We start from the raw sequence: 22,190 nt of genomic DNA on the forward strand, positions 1-22,190 counted from the left end.
GTTAAGTGACTTCTGCTTCAGAGATTCACGTGGGAGCGAGGCGCAGAGTAAGGTGCGGGAGGACCCGCAGGAATCTCCCAGTGTGGGCCCCGTGCCCAGGATTTGCTGAGAGTGCAGGCCCAGCCTAGCGGTGGTTTAAAGAATGCAGGACTTCAAGAAAGCCTCTTTTCCCTTTGGGATCATGGACTAGAATGAGCTTAAAATAATATTAAAAAGCAGCTGCTGGTATGCAACAAAGGCTGGGAATATACTGGAATATTGTTTGAGACCAGTGTCAAGCTACAGTATAGGGGCTGTCTACCAAAGCGTTTGGGGTAGGGGGTGGTGGTGGTGTCTAAACACTCAACCAGTCAAAGCTTATGGTCTGCCTTAAACTAAAGTGATCAAACTCAATCACCCACCAAAAGTGAAAACCCATTAGTTGCCACATATTTCATTTGGGCTGAGTTTCTAGCAAACCTGCCCTCTTATTACTGTGTATTGAACAGAGACGTACTCATGATCAACTCTTTGCTGGAGAAGATGGGTCACCGCAGCAAAGTGCTGATTTTTCAAATCAGGGGATGTTTGTTATTTAATCTCTTGCTGATGGCATCTGACACAAGTGGGTACAAAGCTCTGCTCGCAGCTGGTGACGGCTCCCTTACACCAGCTGGGTAACAGCTTCACTTGAACACATTGCTGCTGTTCTCCATTTAGAACTTTTTAACAAGGACAATTTCAGCTTCCTGATCTGCTGATCTCTTGTTTTCACCTCAAACTGAGTTAACCTCTGTTTCAGCTGGAGGGTATTCTGAAGAAAGGTCTCTTCTAGCACCAGTGGCCTACTTTTCCCTGGACTCATTCAGGTTTCTAGTTTAATTGCTAGGGATGCATTAAAACTGTCCTAATATTAACTGTGATACTGTATACCCATCTATGAAAATCCATCTGTCTATTTCCTCATGGATAAATGATTTGTCAAGAACACTCCAATTAAAAATATCTTGGTTTTTAAAGCCATTTTGTCTTTTTAACGTGTCTCCTAAATTTACTAAATTATATTTTTATTATGATCTATTGCTGCAGGGATGCTGATTTTTGTCTTCAGTGTCAAAATGAACTATACAAACTTTAGCAGTCAAGACTTCTGAGAAGATATCTAAAGAACTTTTAACTCTTGGGATTTTGGGTGGCACAGATTTAACTTCATAAAGAGCTCTTGCAATGTGGCTTTTGACACTGGCTCTTAACTACAGTTTTCGCAGCTAAGACTATTTTAAAATGACATAGCTGGTTTTTTATGCTTTCTTTTAGCAAAAGAACTTTTCCTGTCTATTATTAATACAATCCTCCAAACTCTTACTTATTGTTATTAAAAACACCCTGAACTCTATTGAAAGAAAATCAATTAAGTTTTCTAAACCACGGTCAGTTAAGCTGGACACATGCAATGAATCTTCCTGAACAGACCAACCTGCAGTAGAAAAAGTAAGATCAAAATCACTAACACAAAAATTAGTGAATTTGAATACCGTGCCACCATGACTGAAGAATGAAATTGGCACTTTGGTTAAGTACGAGTGGTTATGCATAATTAGATGAGTGGTAGAGCTCTCTTGAACACATGACAATCTCCTAAAAAGAGGACATTTAAACCAAAACCCATCAATTGTACTGACAGTGCTTGAAAAATTAAGAGCCTCATTCTTGGCACTCTACTTCTAGACAATACTCATAATCCACATGACAGAATTATAAGCCTAAAGAGAAAACCAGAAAAGAGAATTCATAATTGTACTTTTCAAGAGAAAAACTTTTATTTTTTAATTACTATACGCCTGAGAAAAATTTTCATTAGAACAACATTCTTAATGATAGTGCTAGTGAGTTTAATATACATTTATATTACATGTGCAAAGAAGGCATTGGGGTATTTGAAAAATTTAAAAGCTTCATCTTGAAAAAAGGAGCTTTGCCAGAATCAAATATAAAACATTATGTATTGCCTGAAATAAGAAAAAAAAATCCTACTGTCCACAAAATGGTTTTACTTTTAGCTTTATAAAGATGTCTGTAAACAGAAATAGCTGGTGTTTTAAATAATCTGATTACAAAACTCAGAGTTAATTAAGTGCAGCCACTTTTCCTGTTTACCACTGCCACTTCACAGGCCATGCAAACCCGCAGTCATTACACACACAGAGAAAAAATAATTGTCTGTGCCCTAAAAATTATTTCCTTGTTAATAATTTTAAAACCATACCCATTTATTTAATAATTATTTTGACTCTGTGTTCCATGACAAGCTAATATATTGTTCATTCACCTTTGCTGCTAAACTGTACTGCACCAAAAATATTTAAATCTGTTTTGTATAGACAAGGGATAGTGAAGAAACAGATGGTCTGTTTGTTTGTAAACTCATTTTAGCAAAGCTATTACTGACCCGTTTATCTTGAAGACACTTCTTTATCACAAGAACATACAACTCACAAAATGACTAAAATTGTACTATCTATTGTACCATCAAGATATTTCACATTATATATATAAAATGTAAAATATATTTTTATATAATTAACACAGGCTAAATAAAATTGCTATATCACATAACATGAACTCTGTTACTGAACACAAAGACATGCATTAAATTCTAAAGATTAAAAATGTATGTAACTACAAGAAAAAGAGAGCAGCAAGTTTTAAATGTGCATATGCTGTCAAAACAAACCAGAATTCAAACAGTCCCACTTTAACCCATGCAAGTCTGCAGAGTTCATACATCCATTTTATAAACATCAACTATATGCATGCAACCAATAAATTTTAACGTCTTAAAGTTCATAAACCTTTTTAAGGCTCTCAAGATCTTCCAAAGAGTACTGATTAGTCTGGTTTTCTGAAAGTAAGTCAAACAGTTGCTGAACCTGTTTTTTTTCACTTTTGCTAAGAAGGGCCAGCACCACCTGAAAAAACAGATTATTTTATAATTAGCACAGGTTGACTGAAAATCATAGTATCTGACAGAGATACAAAATCAGTGTATCATTTCCTTTTAAGATAGAAAAATTTCCTTTAGGTTTCTATGCAACTTAAATACACACTCAATCTAGGATCTTACCTTAAATCTTTCTGCTTTGCTCAAGTAGAAAAGGTGTTGATACACAAGGCCGGGATCTTTTCCAGCTATGTAATATTCCAATGACTGGATAAAAATCAAAAAGATTTCCCCTTCAAGTTTGTTACTTAGCAGCACTGGCAATTTTTTTGGATCGGTAATTGTTAAAAGATCTGCGCAAGCAGCCTTATCCTTATTGGTATTCACTGCATTTATAATCTGACCAAAGTCATAAGCATTAGATGGTTCAGAAATACGCAGTTTCTCAGAGGTCTTCAGTGGCACACTCATTTGAACTGCTTCCTTAGAAGTAACATGATCAGTCACAACATCTTCTGATGTATCAAACCGTCGCTCTTCCTGCTCATCAGATTCAGCCACCTTCACAAAGAAAATGGCAACAAATCATATTAATGTGGATATATAGATAACCCGAAGTTTCATAAACTGCATGCATATATCCATCAATAATGTCACTAAATTAAAGATAGCATTTTACTCTGTGTAAAAGGCAGGCACCTATGTTCTTTTAATGTCCCACTTCCCGCCAGAAGTAGCGCTCTAATTCATCTTTAAAGCTTTGTAGTCAAAAGTGTGTATTTTGCATTTCCTTTCACTGCTTGGCACTCCACTGCAGAAAGACAACTGAAGACCACTGGGAGAATGCTAAGGAGGACTGTATACATATATTAAATGTGAAGTTGCAGAAGACAAGCAGAACTGAAGTCAAATCACCGAAGACCCACATTTCACTTCACTGCTGTGCCTTCAGAATAGTGCACGTACACGGCAGCTATGTCAGGTTGTTCTCTGAAGTCTCGCTGTGGAAGGAGAAAGCTTGGCATGGTCTAACTGCCTGAATACCCGCTCCTCCCGAGTCTGTAGTCTGTATGGAGTTTCATGAATCAGTTGCTAGAAAATTAACCATGGGTTCAACTACATTTGCTAAAATCCATCTCAAGCTATTAAGAGTTGTGGAATTAGTATAAACTGACTAAAACTCATCACAGGTCTCTACACAGGATGCCAAGTTTTTCAGGAAGTCTGAACATACTGTATTGCATAGTACAGGGGAGCTAGATAAGTCAGTTTTGGAAAATACTGCATTGGGCTTATAAACATTTTGTTCTATTTTTCAACAATAACCAACAATTAGAAACAAACCTGTTTCTAATTTTCCTTGCTTTTCTTTGCAGTCTGTTTTCATGGAACTACCTTGTACTACAGCAGATAAACAGGGAAGGCTCCCTAAGAGGGCAGCTGTAATTAGGATAGCATTATGATAGCAAACAGAAATGCTTCCTGCTCCACCCCTGGAGAAAATTACCACTGCCAGTAATGTAGTTAGCTGGTCTCTGAACAATGCAGTCGCTTCCCAAACCTCCTCTAAATACTCACCAGGTCCCTCTGTCACAACTCAGAGCTTAACTAACACTATACCCAGCTTACGCCAATTACATAAAATCCCATGAACTCGTGACAATGTGAAGTGTTTCAATAAAACAAATTGCTTCCATATTAATAAATGCATTTTCCTTTACACCACTATTTTGAATACATTATCAAATTACAGTGTCACTGTACAGACTGGTGACTATGTATTTTAACTATATGTTTTAAAATTAAAAGGGAAAAGAAACCCATTCTTAAAGGACCAGCAAAGCTACAATCCAAAAAAATCAGATGACTGAGAAAATCCTTTCACCACCTAATTCTACCCAGAACTCTGCAAGGCTAACATTTTGATCCCGTACATAACATTACATCATGTATTTATTCTAGAAGATCCCACAGATGTTTTACCCATACTCTTGCTCTTTAAACTAGGATTTCATTCTTCAGAACAGTAACTTTACTACTAGCACAAGAAGAGCCAGCACACCTGCTGACAAGGTACCTTTGCCAGCACAGGCCCAGAGGCTTCCCAAGTACACAGACTTTAAAAGCAAAACTGCTATTTGACAGATGCATTCTGGAGAACAGGGATTTTGAAGCCTAAGCAGTTTCTGTTTACAAGGAGCATATCCTCAAGTTTAGTGCCATTTAAATGTACTTTTTCCATTTCTGCTGTGGTTCTAAATACAAAGCAGTCCAAGCTTTACTATAGAATGCAATGGACACTGAACAGATCAAATGCAAGAATCCTCCAATAAGTTCTTAAAATAACATGAAAAATACAACCCCACTCCCAAAAAACGTAGAGCTAAGGAGTGCTGAACAAAAGTCTTAATATTATCTCTTCAAGTGTGGCTTCTGTACTGTCTGCTTTTAGAAATGAACAGGTATACCTCTTGTATGGTTATTTTCTTCCTCTTCTTCTTTTGACTGCCAGCTACAGCACTGCTGTCAAGGTTAAGCAGTTGGGTTACCTCTTCTAGTTTCTTTGTTGCTTCAAGAATATTTGGATCTATTAGAAGTACTTTGTTGAAATCGTCAACACTGGCTTGATAATTCTGTAAGTAGAAGGGAAAATAATTTTTTCATAAGCACACCACTAGAAAAATAAATTTGAACTACCATACTGTCCTTTACAATTAAGAAAAATAAAAATGCTAGGATATTGACATTAAGTAGACAAAAATAATCTAAATAGAGACAGTGTAATTTCATTAGAGGGAAAAAAGGAAACTGAGGACAAGTCTGAGTGAGCATTTTGTGACTATTTCCGCATTAAATATGTAAAATGAAATAATTTATTCTGAGAAACATATTCCCTGTATCAGAGAATAGGTTACTGAAGACTGCAGCTTTTAAGCGTAATTGCTTACAGCGTAACACTTCTTCAAGATTAATGTAACGTGAATCCATCCACAGTTTATGTACTTGCTTCGCCAATAAAAGAGAGTTAAATAAACTTAGATTAAAAATATACCTAATCTTCCTGGGCTTCAATCCAATAGACCATCTCTTACAGTTTGAGAAGGGAAATTTTTGGCAATACTTGAGATTGGGATTATGTTATGAACTCTGGGATAAGGAGGAATAGAAGGACAAATGCAGCAATAGAGTGACATTAGGACACAGTTCCTCAATAATCATGTCTTGTCGTTTGTTCAATGTTTTTATTTCAAATTTTGACATTAGGAATTATGATTTTTTAGAGTAAATTTTCTGGACAGACAAAATTAATTGCATCAACTCTGAGGAAGACTGGAATATCTCACAGAAAAATCAAGACTCCTTGAGGGCTGGAGTGTCAAAAATAAGGATGAAATGTAGCTGTAAACATTAAAAGAACATGCAAACAGTAAAAGATCAAAATAATTTCTTCATGTGAGGAACCTAGTATTTCTTTTCTCACAAGCAGTATCATAAGGTTACTGTAAGTCATTCATATTATCATGGAAAAAATCCTCATGTACCATCTGAGGTACTTCCTCAGCATCTCAACTGTAATAAAAGCATTAGTGTACGAGTCACTCATATTCTCTTTCCTACACAGAATATTTTGTTCAATACTTATGACCAGTATTCAAGGCACAGAAACACTGTAGTGAATTGAACTCTGCTATACCATGAAAGAAGAGAACTAGAATTATTCTGCTTTAGCAAATGAATGCAGAAAAGGGGCAGATTGCTTTCATCAGAAAACAGCTACTGACAAAGCTAAACCATTTGAACTACAGATGTGAGGATTCACAACTACAGAGAAATGACATTCTAGAACAGACCTCTGAAAACTATCACAAAGGTGAGCAAACCACCAATCCTCCTGGATTTAAAATTGCAGCCTGCCAGACGTTTCAATAAGAATCATACAAGATGGTTGCACCCAAAGCAAGAGACTCGACCATGAACTATAGGAGATGCCATCTGGGGTCATGTGTCCTATGTTACAGGCCTTATTCATCACACAAGCTTAATTTTTTCCCCACCTTTCCTTAACTACATCTCAGTAAATCTATTAAAAAAAATCCTCATTTACTACATTGAATTCCACTGCAGCTTCTGTGATTAAGCATCTAGATATTTATATACAAATAAAACTTCCTAGCTTAGGTCTGTGCCAAACTACATGCTTTCAGCTCTTAACATTTTTCATTACAGTCATTTGTCAACCTCAAATCACTTTTGTTGCTTTCTCTGGTTTTACAAATCACTCACATTCCTGGAATTAGTAATAATGAAGGCATTAAATCCAACCACAACAAAACATTTTGGGATTCCCAAGCTCAGACTGTTCTGAAGGAATCCACGAAGTGTTTCAGGTTATGTCTTCATTAATACAAAAATAGCATTTTTTTTTCTAGTATATTCAAAATAGCAGTAGTTATTTCTCCAGTTCTTGACATTCTTCACTAGTGTGTAATTCCCTTTTTTTGACTGGTAGAATCACTTATACCTTTGCTCATATTTATACTAATTTTTTATCAACTTCAACAACATAAGGTTACAAATGATTAATACCAGGGAGCTTGGTACAGTTACAGAATATTAATCAAAGCAACCTTTAAAAATTTTATAGCTACTGTAGCAAAGGAACAAATTTATCACAAACAAAAGATCCCATGGTTCCTACAACCTGCATTTGGAATTGTAACATGGGATGAGAATAAGCTAGTATACCACTAAGCACAAACAGGTTGTCCTCAGGTGATCTGTGAGCTGAGAGACAACCATAATTTTTTGTTAAGGCATCAAACACAATGAAGGTCTAAGGTAAGTGATGGACACTGATGAAACTTGGTGGATGCTTGGCGTGATCACCTTCAGTTATAAAGAGCAACACAGGAGAAGGCATTTAAGATGCCTGTTTGAAGATATCTGTAAAATTTAAGACAAAGTAGATTATGATAGCTGCCATCATGAGCCAAGAGAAGTGAGAAGCTGGTAACGCAGTAACAGGTAGGAGCTGACAGGTAGGGCAAGGATTGCTATGAAAGAATTATGAAGTGTAGGGGGTAATTAACATCACTGAAGAAGGGGAACCAACAGAAGGATGGACAGAAGGACTGACACAGTTCAAGTGATGGAACACAAGTTTTGCAGTCACATTCAGGATGGATATGAGCAATGCAAGTTTGCATTTATGATGATCAGGTAAAAGGATACTCAAATAACTGTGTGCAAGATGAGCACAGTACAGATAACACTGTGTAAATGGAAAGAAAAAGGTTGAGTACCAACACTGTCCACAGAGTGACAAAGCAGATTACTGATGAAGGTTTATAATGTGTTTGGGGAAGGAAGAGAGAGAGAATGAAGATAATTAAAACCCTAGTTTAATATGACAAGTGCTCAAATATGAGCAGATGCCAGAAGAAAGCTTGAGATTTTAGTTTGGACAGATGAAGACAGACTTGGAGAGAATCCATTTGTCATCAGCAAAGAGAGAGTAAATACCTTGACAGAAAAAATAGACTGGGATACCCAGAATAATATTAGAACATTGGAAGAGAATTGAAACTGGCTTAACCAATCTCCAGTCAAACATAATTTATCTTAATATTCTTGTATTTTCTCAAATTATTACAAGTCAACATGAAGGTTTTAATGTTGCAAAAATACTTATATATTTTATGTATGCCTAATGCTATACAAAGTAGTAAATCAGCACCTGCATACTTTGTTTGCATTCACCCATTGACTGCAACTACCTGATTTGCCTTTGAAGAGGATAAGCAAGTTTAGAAGTGCTTAAGAATACCTGCCATGTTCTTTTTCCTCACCTGTAATCCTTTGTACGCTAGTGCTCTTCTATAAAAAGCTTTAATATTAGAATCTTCTATCTGAAGAACATGATCACAATCCTGCTTAGCCTCTTCATATTTATACAGTTTCAAGTAACAGAGAGCTCTAACACAGAAAAACAGAATACACTGCAATATAAGTAAATTCTACAGTGCTATACTGCCAACAGTATCTGACTCATAAACATGAATTACAATACTTCACACAGTTCAGTCTCATTGTGGTATCTTTTAAAGTACATCAAAACCAGTAAATATTAACATCATCAGTGGATGGATTTAGAGAGGGTCAATTCCTTCAATAAAAGTAAAAATTCAAGTATGACTAATGCTTGAAGTTAGGCAGATATGTAAGTACTTTAAAAGCAGAGCCTGTTTTAGCATAATATGATAGTATAGCGGTTTAGATATAGTGTGGATTTTATACAGCCATTCTGGGTAAAAAAGTGCTCTAGATTAAATCAGCAATACCGCTTTCTGCACCTAATTATTACTTGGAAGTCTCCTATCCAAGTACTGGCCTAATCAAATCCTTCTTAGTTTGTGAAAGCTGATAAGAAAGCTGAAAAGAATTATGCTGCAGAATTAGGTCAACCTTTAAAATAATTCTGTTGTATGACCATGTTCCTACTTTTATTTTCTCAAAACGTACATTTTCTCTGAATTATTACTCTTCATATTTGAGATACTGCTACAGTTAATTAAAATCATACCAGTATTCTCAAAAACTGCTGCAAAATGCTATGCTAATTATAACTTTTACTATTGCTTACTCCATTTATATAAAGATTCTAAGATATGTATCAGTGACATTAATACATGCTCCCCTTGGAAAATAATGAGATTTAACAAACAGTCAATTTTGTTATTAGAAACAGCCATCAAGTAGGGAAAAAAAAAAAATAAATCCTTTTTTTACAGCAGTGACTGAAGGGATGCAAAACCTCTTCCTTGCTGTGAGAAAATATAACCACTGTCATCCCACAAAGCCAGATCAGATTTTGGATGTTTACCTGTTAGTGTAGATCGTACATTCCTCAGTATTTAACTTCATGCATTCACTGTATTTATTTACAGCTTCTTCATATTTACCCTTTTTTACAAAATCATTCCCTTCATTTTTTAACGTCTTGAACTTCTCCTCAGCTTTCTCACCTACATTACAAAAGGATCACAGTGTTACATAAGAAGGTCAGTTCATTAAGGGTAGCTGAATAATCTACCCAGACTAAGAATAAATGCCTTGCAGCTGAAGTATCTTTATCAGTCTACACATTGCCATTTCTGTCCTAGACCTCTCTGCTGCTCTAGAAAGGCATAACATATAATAATCTACATTTGGCACAACCTCATGCACCAGGGTAACTATTTTACTGAAAATAACAGGAATGCAACAGACAGCTCTATGTTTTCTCCTCCTTCTGTCTACCCTTTCTGTGCCATAGAGAGGGACTATGTATCTCCACTGAGATACCAGTTTTATTTAGAATGGTGGAGATTTAATCAGCAGGATTAAAGACCCTCTAGATCTCCACCATCAGACCAAGACAGCCATAACTTCATCTAGTATTCTTTCTGCAAGCAATTGTCCATCACAATTACTATGCTGAACTGACAATGAGAAACAAATCATCACATTGATAAGGGTTAGTGACACATCAGTGATATTCTGTTAATAACCATTTATAAAAGATGATTTTGGGAACCTGAAAACCTAACTATACTTCTAACTAATACTGTCTTCTTCCATAATTGTCTTTCCTTCTAAACCCTACATCATTTGTTGCATATGCTTCTGCCTTAGACCACAGTTTTTAGCTACGGTTGCAGTGGGAAACCAATCCTGACTGCAGTTTCATGTCTCTGTTGTGAGCAAACATTAATTAGTAGCATAGCTCTAAGTAAACCATAATAGAAAAAATCTACTTTTTGTACCTTGCTAAAGAATATGAGCCCCTTGCCAAGCTTCAGGTTTTAAACATTGTATATGTATACAACCATATAATTGTAACCAATAATTAAGCTCAGTGAGTTTTTATAAAACCGTGGAAGTCTTCTATACCAGAAAACTACATGTGGACTTGGGGAAAAAAAATTAAGTAATGATGTGAAACCAGAACTGATTTATGCAAGAAACACAACTAAATTATAACTCAGGCTCTAAGACACAAAACCCAACAGACAATTGTTGCAAAAAAGTGTCAGCCAACAGTAAGGTATTAGTACTGACTGAACATTATTGCTGGCATGCTTCTGGCACCAACTATCACTGTCAGGTCCTGCTAATTTAGTATGGGCCTGAGAAAGCAACCACAACCTTAGATTCAGCCTTCAGTGAAGAAAATGGTTACACACAGTCTCCATTTAATATTCCTTTAATATTTTTAATATTTTTAATTCCTTTAATAGTTATTTAATATTCTTTTGGCCTAACCAAAGCCCACTCTCTTTGAAATAGATTGAGATGTGTTTTGCATCAAAATGCTGCAGAGCACACTTAATGAAGGCACTGATGGCCAGTTTTTTAAATTTTCATAATGGGCTAAATATGAACACTACCATTCTCAGGAGCCGCTTATCTGTGTACTTTTCACTATGATGATCTGCAAATTCTCACAAAGTTACACAAGATTATATAGATTCAAATTTACTATTTAAAAGGTTTAAATAGGTTGGTTATACATTGAAATAAAAATCCAGCAAGTTGTACTCTTTAATAACAGAAAAACCTGGAGTACAATCAGTACAACAAAAAGCACTTTTCAAGCTAAGCATTTATGTTTAATAGCAACAGCTGTGCAAGATACCAGTTTTCTACTCCATTTACAAAACACAAAAGTTAAACTCAATTGTTGCCCAGTCCTTAAGAGTAATGAATCAACAATGACATGTACTGACAACTGTATGAAAATAACTTGTCTCTGGACATTTTAGAAAGTAGAGTAAAATTTTTATCAGTTTAATTGATCTTAAATTTATACATCAACATGCCTCATGTTTCTTAAATGAAAAACAATTTTCTGTATGCACCACACTATTTCAAGTTTCTAGAACTATGTCTTATTCTTGAGAAAAATGTCCAATTCTCATAAACACAGATATCTGTAAATTGACTGTCATTTGACATCTGGTACAAATAAATTCAATGCTATCTGAAAGATCAGTTTCAAGTCATTAAATCTGTAGTGCCCAAGACCGCAGATTATTTGAGGATATGTGTTATTGCAATAATGCATTATGGACAGATAACCCTATCACTGCTACCGATTTGGCCAGCAACCCAGTTATGCATTGCAGACTCCCCTGTGTTAATCAAGGGGAGATGATTTTCAGCAATACTTTACTGGATGCTTAATTCCTTTAGGATGCTTTCTTCCTGTTTTTTTCCCCTTCATTGCAGTTTCCATTTTTCTCCTCCAGTAAATCAGGTGATGGAACCTTTCTGATTCAGTTTTTGTTGAGAATAAGCATTATTTTTGCAAAGGCCTTAACACTATGATTTTTTACTTGAGTACTAATCAGTTCCCCTTTGAGGTTATTTCAATATAAAGTACTTTCGTGTAAACAAGTCCAGAACATCGTTGAAAGGTGACTATTAAATGGCTGGTGTCAAAGTTAGAATCCATCATTTAAAAAAAAAAAAAAAATAATTAAAAAATCAATCAGAAGTGTTCTTCTACTGCCCATTTCACTAACCATTGGCCTTCTACAAGTCTACCTTTTCTATTCTGAAGATCTTTCATGAACACTTAAATAACATCTACAAATTATGCAACTAATTATGTTACTGAGGCTGGATTTTTTTGGGGGGAAAACTGTGTTATAACTGTAGTATGATCTCAGAGAAACTACTGATACTTGTGACAGGACTCAATATACTCCTGAGGAGTATTTTTGCTTTATTTTCTTTTATTTTATATAACTTCAGAAATTACACACTGAAACCTACATCACTTGCCTTTAAAAAAAATATAACTGTGGCTCCATAAAGCACATTAAACCCAATCATGTAAATGACCATAATCTAACTCAGCTTTTCACAAAGGTGTCTGACAAATATTTTCTAAAGCAGTTTCTTTGACATAATTAAATCCTATTCCTTATTTCAAATATATTTTGTATATATATTAGCATTGGCTATACATACGATTCATCTGCAACTGTTCTTCCCTGTTGACATCTGTAGTACTTTTTGACTTATTCTCTGAAGTAAAGTCTCCTCCATCCCACCTGTGTAGCTGAGCAGCAACTGGGACAACTGGAATTGGTGGCAGTTTCTGTCTCCAACTGGGACCATCCTGATCTATTAAAGTCTTTGTTATTCTGAAAGAGAAAAGCCCCACAAACGTGATTTTTCATATATTTAATTCACACTTTAATAACTCACAGCCAAATTAAATAATGCAGTGCTCCAATTTTTCAAAAAAACAACCAAACAATTATCCTAAGACTAATTTAAAAAAACATTGTTACAGCAGTCAGTGGTATTGCACTTATTTAAGACTTACGACTTTTTTCACTTTCCAGAATATTTATGCTAGCATTTAGAACACAAGAAGCTGACTTCAGAACAATCTGTAAATATTTAAGTAAATGACTGATTTTGCAACTAAGCTCTAAATGCTGCCTACCACATGCAATAAAGAAATAGGAAAAAAAATTGATGTATTTATTTTGCTTACTTTTCCCAGCTGTTCATAGGTGTCATTTGTAAAACGTGTAGATTACAATATCCTCAGACAAAGTGTGGAACCAAAATTTGCCAATGTCAAATGAAATCTCTTACACAACAACTCTCTAAATAACCAGTGCAGGTCACAAAGTAGATACTACATTGCATTTTATAGAACAGTCAGAAATTCATCAATCAATCATTCTTTATCCCCATCTAAAAATTCAAAGAAAATACATAAGATTTGCTAAGTCTTTCTTAAACCAACCATGTGTATATGTCGGCTATTTCCATACACAAGAGGTTCAATTCAAAATCCATTCAAGTGGGAGTTTCCCAGTGCTTTGATACATTTTGGAGAAAGACCTAAATAAACATAATGAGTAAAGCCATACAAGACTTCATAGTTCATGGGTTTTTTTTAAAAAAAAAAAAAAAAATTATGAGAATAATAGTGAGATAAACATCTAATCTCAAAATGAGTTTAAGAGTCAAGTACGGCTGGTGATAAGTCCAATACCTACTTTAACAAAGGAAAATTTGCATTGAGTAGCAAAGCAAGTCACATTGATACTATAGCCAGTAAACCTGAATTTTGTCTGTTAGGTACATTTCCATCTAACACAGGTGTAAAAACATACTACAGGAATACACATCACAAAAAATTAAGAACCTTGAATGTGACATAAAGAATGAGATAGAACAAGCATGAATTACCCAATAAAGTTTACTTGCTCAGTTTTGATCTTTTTAAATATATGAATAACAGCTATTAAAAAAAAAGGGGGGGGCCCTGGTATAATACTATGGCAACAGAGTCAGAGCACTCAGGACCAAATTCTTTTCCCATTAAGGTCTGATAGAAAAAACGATACAAGAAGGAGCATGTTCTAATCTTTACTGTAAAAGAAAAATTACCAAAATATTTTAAAGAACAATGTAAACTAAAAAGACTGTTTGTAGAGATATATAACGTGTGATTTTATATATTCCATAAAGCTGCGTGAAACATACCATTTCTTATATTTTGGAATTGAAAGTAAATTTCTTCATACACATAGTATCACATTTTGTAGTATTATCTAGTTGCTTTATTTGTTTTCTAAGTGAATAATATTTTCTATGTAGCTGCATATGCCCTTCCAGGGGCTCTCATCTACCTGTATCATTCTTAAGCAGTATTTTACAGGACATACTAACAAAGCAGCTTGTCCAAGTTCTGTTTTGCTCTAATTTTATTAAAACTTTAGGTTTTTAATGATAACCTGAATTTAACTGTTAAGAAAAATGTGGCACATAATCATAAATTAAAACAGCCTGTAGATTTACTCAGGTTATTTTATTAGAGGGCAAAACTGTACACTTCATATTAAGCAGTCAATTCATTACATTTAGGTATTTCCCATGGAAACTAACTGAATAATTCTGCAGTAAACCACAGTCCTGTTGACTTCTGTTTATTTTTTCTCTATTTATCATAACGGGCTTAAAAGTTGGGAGAAAAAAACCTGATCTAATTAATCAAAATCAACAGAAAGAATCTTGCAGCATTTGATGATATAGTCTTAGCAAAAATGTATACCTGCATGTCATGGTCAGTTTAAAAAGCACAGGTATCTCACGAAAAAGCTGGAACAAATATTCATTCCCCACCAACAACAACCTAACTTAACCCAACAATCCTGCAGTTTTGGAGTTCATCACAAATTTATTTGTACAGTACACTCATGTGGGACTTTGTAATAAAAGCCCTCAAGTTATTTAATGCAATTTGCTAACTGATATTAAAGGAGACAACTGGAATGAAACTTCAATTTAGTAAATGGAAATACATAAACACATTTCTCCACATTAGAGCTTCTGTATTTCTAACAGTGAACAGCAAATAATAAAACAAGGAAATTAAGGAAATTAAAATACACAAAAGTAGGAAATACACTGATGTTCACAAAGGTAGGAAAATGGCACTGATTAAAAGCGTGCTTGGAATGCATTTTCCTGTGACTTGGCACACAGCATTAAAAGAAACAGTCCTTCCAATTTATCCAAAAATCACCTCAGGATAACCAATAAAAGACACAATTCAACATCATCTAATCAACATGACAAACACTCAAATAACTGTTTATACTTGTTTTGAGTTGACTTTTCCTATAAGTATGTACTTACATTCTTAATTATTTCCTTTCGATTGCAAAATTATCAGGTAAAGGCTTTAGATTAAAAATTCTACCTGTCTTTTATGTGAGAATTATCAGAAATATCAGACTGAACACCTGTTCAATTCTAAGATTTTTGGAAAGCCTGATTAGTTATGTAAGTACAGAAAGACAAGCTGTAACATAATTTATCAAACCCACACTCAGACACAAGAAGGATGATGAGTTTTTCCTGTCAGCTTCCTACAGCATCACCATCCAATTTCCCACAGGAACTTAAAAACAAAGAAATCCTCCAATAACATCAGGTTGTTAAGATCTGAATCTCATAATATAAAAGAAAATTAAATCCAATTTTGGGGCTGTCCCTTTAAGTTAAAAGGCAGTAGAGGAATTATCATTTTTGTTAAAATTAACTTTTAAAAAGGTCTCTTACTTGGGAAATTACAATGAATAATTTGGTAAACAACTGCAGTGTAATTCATAAATGATAAAATATTTTAAAATAAAATACAGTAAAAGTTCAATTACGCAGGAGGTCTATGCTTTAGAAACTAAGAATTTGCAAGCAAAAATGAATTACCAGCAGAAGAGAAGAAGGAAGAAGCAGCTGAAATAAGGTGATGGGTTGCCAGGGAGGAAAGAGTAATGAGCAGTGAAGCTAAAAACATAAGGAAGGCCTAGAGAGGAGAAAAGGAAGAGTGTTAAGGGGAAAAAAGGGAAATAAGCTTATTACAAAGCAAGTTACAAGTCAAGGAGAAATATGAAAAGAGTATCTGCAGATAAAATAAGCCAAGAAGTTTTAAAAAAAAGTATAATAACCACACAGATAACCAGGATGAGCAGTTATCTCACCAATCCAAGTGCTCTATTATTGGCGTAGATACAGGACATCAGTAACAATTTGTTGTGTTATCAAAAATAAGACTTCTAAGAGGAGATGACAAAGCATCTTGATCTCCTTTGGCCACCTCTGATCAGTTAAGCAGAATATAAAGGTATTATGGACTTTTTAATGAAGTAATAATGCAAGTGCTCATGGCCTTGCCTTAAGAAAAAAAAGGTACTAGATTCCATTGTTAGAAGTCACATGCATGTGGGTGTCTGCTCAATTACTAATGGCTCTCCTGCTTTCATAAATACTTTTTTTGTCCGTTAAAAAGGAAAGAAAAAGGAAAGGAAAATCCTATTATTCATGCACTTAAACTCTTACTATACGTTAATGAGAATGCAATTACAATTGTGAGTATACACTAATTTTACATTATTAAAATAAATTACAGAAACTGGGATATCGCTATTAGCAGCAAGAATTAATGTTGGAAGTATTAACACTTAAGTTAAAAATAATATTCAAGTATATTTTTTACACCTCTAAGCTTTGTAGCCAGCAACTATATCAAGCTACTTCAGTGTTTCTACAACTGCAGTATACTGAAGCATTCAAACAACATAAATCTCCAACTGCCACGGGAAGAGTGATAATATGAAAAGGAAACAGAAATGTCAGAGGAAAGGTATGGATCTTAAAGTATTGTTTTATATGGTATCAAATACAAGTTAGGAAAGAAAACAAGTTGAATCACTAGTAAAAAAAGCCTTTAAAACACTACATTTTTAAAACAGAAGGTGACCTACTGCTGGCAGAGGAAAACTGTGAAGCTATGGGAAAACAACTAAGTGACACAGCCAGTCCTCCAGTTATAATGCACTAGTTGTGATGACCCTGCCTCTGAGAGATACAGAACAGAGGGAGCATGTACAATGAACAAAACTGAATTCTACTTTTCTATTTGGACTGATACCAGAAAATTTGTAAGTGAGGTTACCTATTAGCACTATCATTTGCTGCTTGAATGCTGCTGTCTATTTGTAGGACTGTTTTATAATCAATGTATGCCTGTCGATACCGCTCCATAGACTCATTTGCCATTGCTCGTCGTAGAAGAGGCTTAAGGGAAAATGGCTGAAGCTCCAGAGCTCTAGAGAAAACAAAAGAAAAATGCAGGATTGAAACAGAGTAACTGAAATAATATTAATAAATCTGTTTTATGATATACACAACTATACGTAACAACTTCATGCTTTCAGATGGGCCTTACAGTAACATAACCAAGGAAATGGGACTAAGTGGTTTATATTAATACCCTAAAGGACATGCAGTTGTGAAATTGTTAGTGCTTTTATTACATCTTAATCTACTCATATCCTTATCTTCCATCTGGAAAACTGCTTTCATCACCAAGAAAAGATTAATGTAATGGCAGCTGTTTAAGAGCAAAAGCTATTTTTCTTAAGTCATGCCTACATCTATAGGGATTTCAAGTAAATGGTGCTTTTGCCTACAGGATTTTCAGTTCTTCTTCCTTACATGGAAATATGCACATAAAAAATACATTTAGTAAGACATGAATATACACCTGACCTTTTTTTGCTTTTAGGTTTGTACCTGTCTTTTGTCTGTCTACTCTTCTGATTCTGTGCCTGGTCAACACTGAGCTCAACCCCCAACACTGTACAATCACTTCCAAACACTATGTGCTTTTCCAGAAATATAAAGAAGCAGTCTACAAAGCCTTTATTTATGAAAGACTACCTTCTATAAATCAGTTATTCTTGCTAAAGAGAAAGAGAGATAAACTTTTAAATACTGAAATTAAGATGTCTAGCCAATTAGACTTTACAGAATCATAAAGCAATTCAGTTTGAGAGGTCCCTAGTCCAACCTTCTGCTATGGGTAGGGTCAGCTCTGAGATCAGACAAGGTTGCTCAGCTTTCTATCCAGCTGGGCCTTGAAAACCTCCAAGGGAACCTCTGTACAACACCTGTACAACCTGCTGCAAGCCCTTCACTGTTCATGGGGAAGAGGTTTCTCCTAAAACCCAGTCTGAACCTTGTGTATAATAGTTCAATTTTTGCCGGTTGTCTCTGGTCCTCCCGCAATGCACTGCCAGAACGAGCCAGGATCCATTCTCTGGATAATCTCCTTGCAGGTACGGACAGGCTGCTGTTAGGACCCCCGGAAGCCATTCTTCTCTAAGCTGAACAAACCCAGCTCCCTTGGCCTCTCCTCTCCAGGCAAGTGCTCCAAAGCTCACAACCACCTCAGTGACAATTCACTGAACTTACTCCAGTTGATCACTATCTTTCTTGCACTGGGGAAGCCAAAAACCAACACAGCTAGCATACATGTTGTTTAACAAGTGTTAAGTACAAGGGGATAATCACTTCCCTCAATCCACCGGCTGTGTTCCTATTTATTAGCCCAGGAGGCTGCTGGCCTTCTTTGCTATAGATTGGCTTTGCACCATTAGTCCTTCTAAAGCTAAAGAAACAATGATTTCTGGAATAAACATTTCCAATTTCCATTTCATAAATATTTCCAACATTCCATTTCTTTTTATGTTGCTGAATGCATTTGAAAACTAGAGCAGTGCACAACATCACAGCCCCTACAAAACCTGTGCAGAAGTGCTTGTCATTCTGTAACTTAGAATAATAATAATGCAATTTCAGGTTCCTAACATCAAGAATGAAGAAAAAAACAACCATAAATAAATTAAGAGGAAGATGTCACTGCTTGAAGAATACCATCAGTGGGTATGGAAAGCTACATTTCCAGGGTAGAATACAAAGATAATACAGCCAGGGACCAAATCCACGCTACAGTACAACATAAATTGACAATAGGGCATAGGAGCCCTATTTTAGGCTCTGTAACAAGAATCAAAGGCACTTCAAATCAGAGTCTTGAGACAAAGACAGATCCAACCGAGGGTCTTTCATAGACTTCTAAGACCTAAATAACTAAAACTTAATAGAAGATAAATGTTCAATACTTACTTTTATATATCACGAATATAAACACTACACCATTTTTAACTTTGAAATCAAGTAACCTATTTGTAGATCATCCTTTATGTTGTGTTGCCTAGATAAGATTTAATTCACATTGCCTAATTCATGTGTGTTTGCAGTTTTGCAGTTCCGCTTCCCAGTCTTTAAATTATTTCTACCTCTGTTGTGTTCACTAAGCATCACAGATCCTTGTATAACCAGAAAATATGCATGACATTAAGGACACTGTCATTAAGAAGAAAATAAGCTTCCAGTTGGTAAGAATACAAAACCCCAAACCTTTGTATTACTGATTTCAGTTGAAGTTTTCCATACTTCCAACCTCCTGAATAGAAAAATGTGATGGCTGTTATATATGCCATTTTGTTTTATCAGCCAGCTGGTCCTGCATCTATCTTAACAAAATATTGTTAACAAGTCAGTTTTTTCAGATCACATTTTTGGAAAACTTTTCTGTCAGAATATATACAGTAAGTCAAATATTTAGTTAATACAAATGTACATGCATATTTTATTTTTAGTTCTCAGTCATTTTTTAACAGTTGGTTTGTGCTGTAAAAACCCCCAACCTTATTAATTAATATTATTTCTAAGTGTCTTGGGTTTCTTTCTTGCAGCTTAAGCCTCAGTCTTACTAACCCTATCTATGAAAATATAAAAAAAAAGACACCTAGTAATACTGTAATAATTTGGTGGAAGGCATTGTTTGGAAGTTATTGAAGGTTTCTTAATTCCTACATCCTTAAAAGCCACAATTAGCAGAAAGGATTTTAGCTCAATTTGTGAGTCGTTGTAATTACTGTTTATAACTATGCCAAGTATGTATTAAAAAAACAAACAAAAAACCCCAACAAACCAAATACAAAGAACGCAAACATATACACCATACACATGCTTGAAAGCAACACCGTGATAAGCATCTGGCTTAACAAAGCTTTTACGTGTATTTTACTACAGACCATCACTGAAGTAAGTCTGCTTTTATATTAAAAATTTTAATTCTGCTGTGCACTTCTGTGTACACAAGAAGCCTAACAACTGTCCTCACACAATGAAACAGTAGTTTAAAAGTTACTTCTTCCCCAGGTTCCATGCGATTGTTTACATTAAGTGGCAAAGATATCTGTAATTTAGATAGGGAATCAGACTTTATTGAAGATTGTTCTAAGTCAAACTGCAATAACAATGTATCAGTTAAATGTTTAATCATCATCAGGAATGTTGTTGTTCTACACGGAAGGTTGCAATTTACCTGTTACAATCATGAATGCAGTCCCTGCAGTTCCCTTCTTTGAGGTAACACGCTGCTCTGTTTGAGTACAAGATACTTAAATCATCTGGACTTTGTTCTCCTAAAAGAAGTTACAATTAAAGTCAAAGACCATCACTAAAATGACATTCAAAAATTAAAGACGTGCATACTGTTAAGTTGCACTGCAGTGATGCAGTCTGCTGACAATGCAAAGCTGTAAGGAGCTTTCCTTTACCATGTCACCCACAATATGTAATTATTCAAACACATAAATAAATGCAAACAGTTCTGCCCCAAGGAAGTTAAAATATTATTTCACTCATCTTCCTATATTTTGTGTCACATGAACTGTCCTCTAATGAAATGACAAAGAATTTACTGCACAGTAACCCTTGCCAAAAATCCAGGGATAGGCTAAGTTAGTTCATTTGTAGTTCCTTTAAATAATCTGAACAACCACCTTAGATTTAAGCATAAGGTATTACACTTACCTAGAGCAGTGACATATTCAATTGCTTCCGAGTATTTGAGCACAGCTTCTCCAAACTGTCCACTCTTAAATAACTCATTTCCTTCACCTTTCAGTTTTGCTGCAGCAGGAGGAAGTGCAGTGGAACTGCCATCACCAGCCGACTGAGACCCTGCCCCATGCGATCTGGAGATCTCGGCTTCAGGGCTTTCACTCTTTTGACCACTGTGTAAATAGCCATTAACTTCACCTCCATGATCTGACAAATGCTTCTGTGGTTCTTTCTCTGATGTGCCTTTTTTAAATCCGCTCTCAGTGGATTCCTTCTGCTTCTGTGTCTCTCTGTCCTCCGCCTTACTGCCGCCTCCTTTGCTATGAAACTTTCTGTGCGCGTTCCCCATAGCAGCCTCCTCGGTAGCTGCCTCTCCTCTTACTGGCACACCAATTTCTACAAGGAAGTTAATGAGCTGAGTTAGAGCTTGCATCATCAGAAGAAACTATCGTCCTGGCAAAAGAGGGGTGTACAGCCAAAGAACACGGTACCAAATGCTTCAGGCACTGCAATGTTACAAAGATTTATCTGCCTCAGAAAACACTTCCAAGAACACAGACAAATTCCTACTTACAAGTAACTTGCAATTATTACTGAGAAGGTGTTACTATGAAATCTCATTTCTCCTTGCTGGGCACACTGTGAACCCCTGTTCTGTAGTGTCAGAATGGTACAGAGTTCACCTTGACATTAACTCTTTAAATACTGGCTGTTACAATACTGATACTTTTGATTTCCCATGACCAAATCAAAATGCTTGCATGTTAAAATTAGAACGCACAGCTAACAAATCAGTAATGTTGCACACTTCAAAACTCTCCTCACAAATAATACAGAATAGGAGGGATAAAAGCTTATAAATCATTCTCAAAAAGGTTTAAAGATAATGTCAAAAAGCCTTTTACAGATACTTCTGATCATTCAACTTTCATTATTT

The 22,190-nt window shown here is 35.3% G+C and overlaps 1 protein-coding gene across 2 annotated transcripts in view; it reads right to left on the reverse strand.

The window, feature by feature from the left end:
- Window positions 1-1,823: 1,823 nt before the first annotated feature.
- Window positions 1,824-22,190, reverse strand: part of SPAG1 (sperm associated antigen 1) — a 44,902-nt gene continuing 24,535 nt past the window's right edge. For both annotated transcript variants that reach the window (XM_074898641.1, XM_074898642.1), the window contains 9 exons: window positions 21,224-21,649; window positions 20,733-20,832; window positions 17,451-17,603; window positions 12,938-13,113; window positions 9,804-9,945; window positions 8,770-8,896; window positions 5,389-5,553; window positions 3,104-3,481; window positions 1,824-2,948 (listed from right to left, as the gene is read on the reverse strand). In XM_074898641.1, the coding sequence (XP_074754742.1) occupies window positions 2,817-2,948; window positions 3,104-3,481; window positions 5,389-5,553; window positions 8,770-8,896; window positions 9,804-9,945; window positions 12,938-13,113; window positions 17,451-17,603; window positions 20,733-20,832; window positions 21,224-21,649 (1,799 nt within the window). In that variant the 3' untranslated portion in view covers window positions 1,824-2,816. The remainder of the gene's footprint in view (window positions 2,949-3,103; window positions 3,482-5,388; window positions 5,554-8,769; window positions 8,897-9,803; window positions 9,946-12,937; window positions 13,114-17,450; window positions 17,604-20,732; window positions 20,833-21,223; window positions 21,650-22,190) is intronic.

This window comes from Athene noctua, chromosome 2, assembly GCF_965140245.1.
Source record: "Athene noctua chromosome 2, bAthNoc1.hap1.1, whole genome shotgun sequence".
Taxonomy (NCBI): Eukaryota; Metazoa; Chordata; class Aves; order Strigiformes; family Strigidae; genus Athene; species Athene noctua.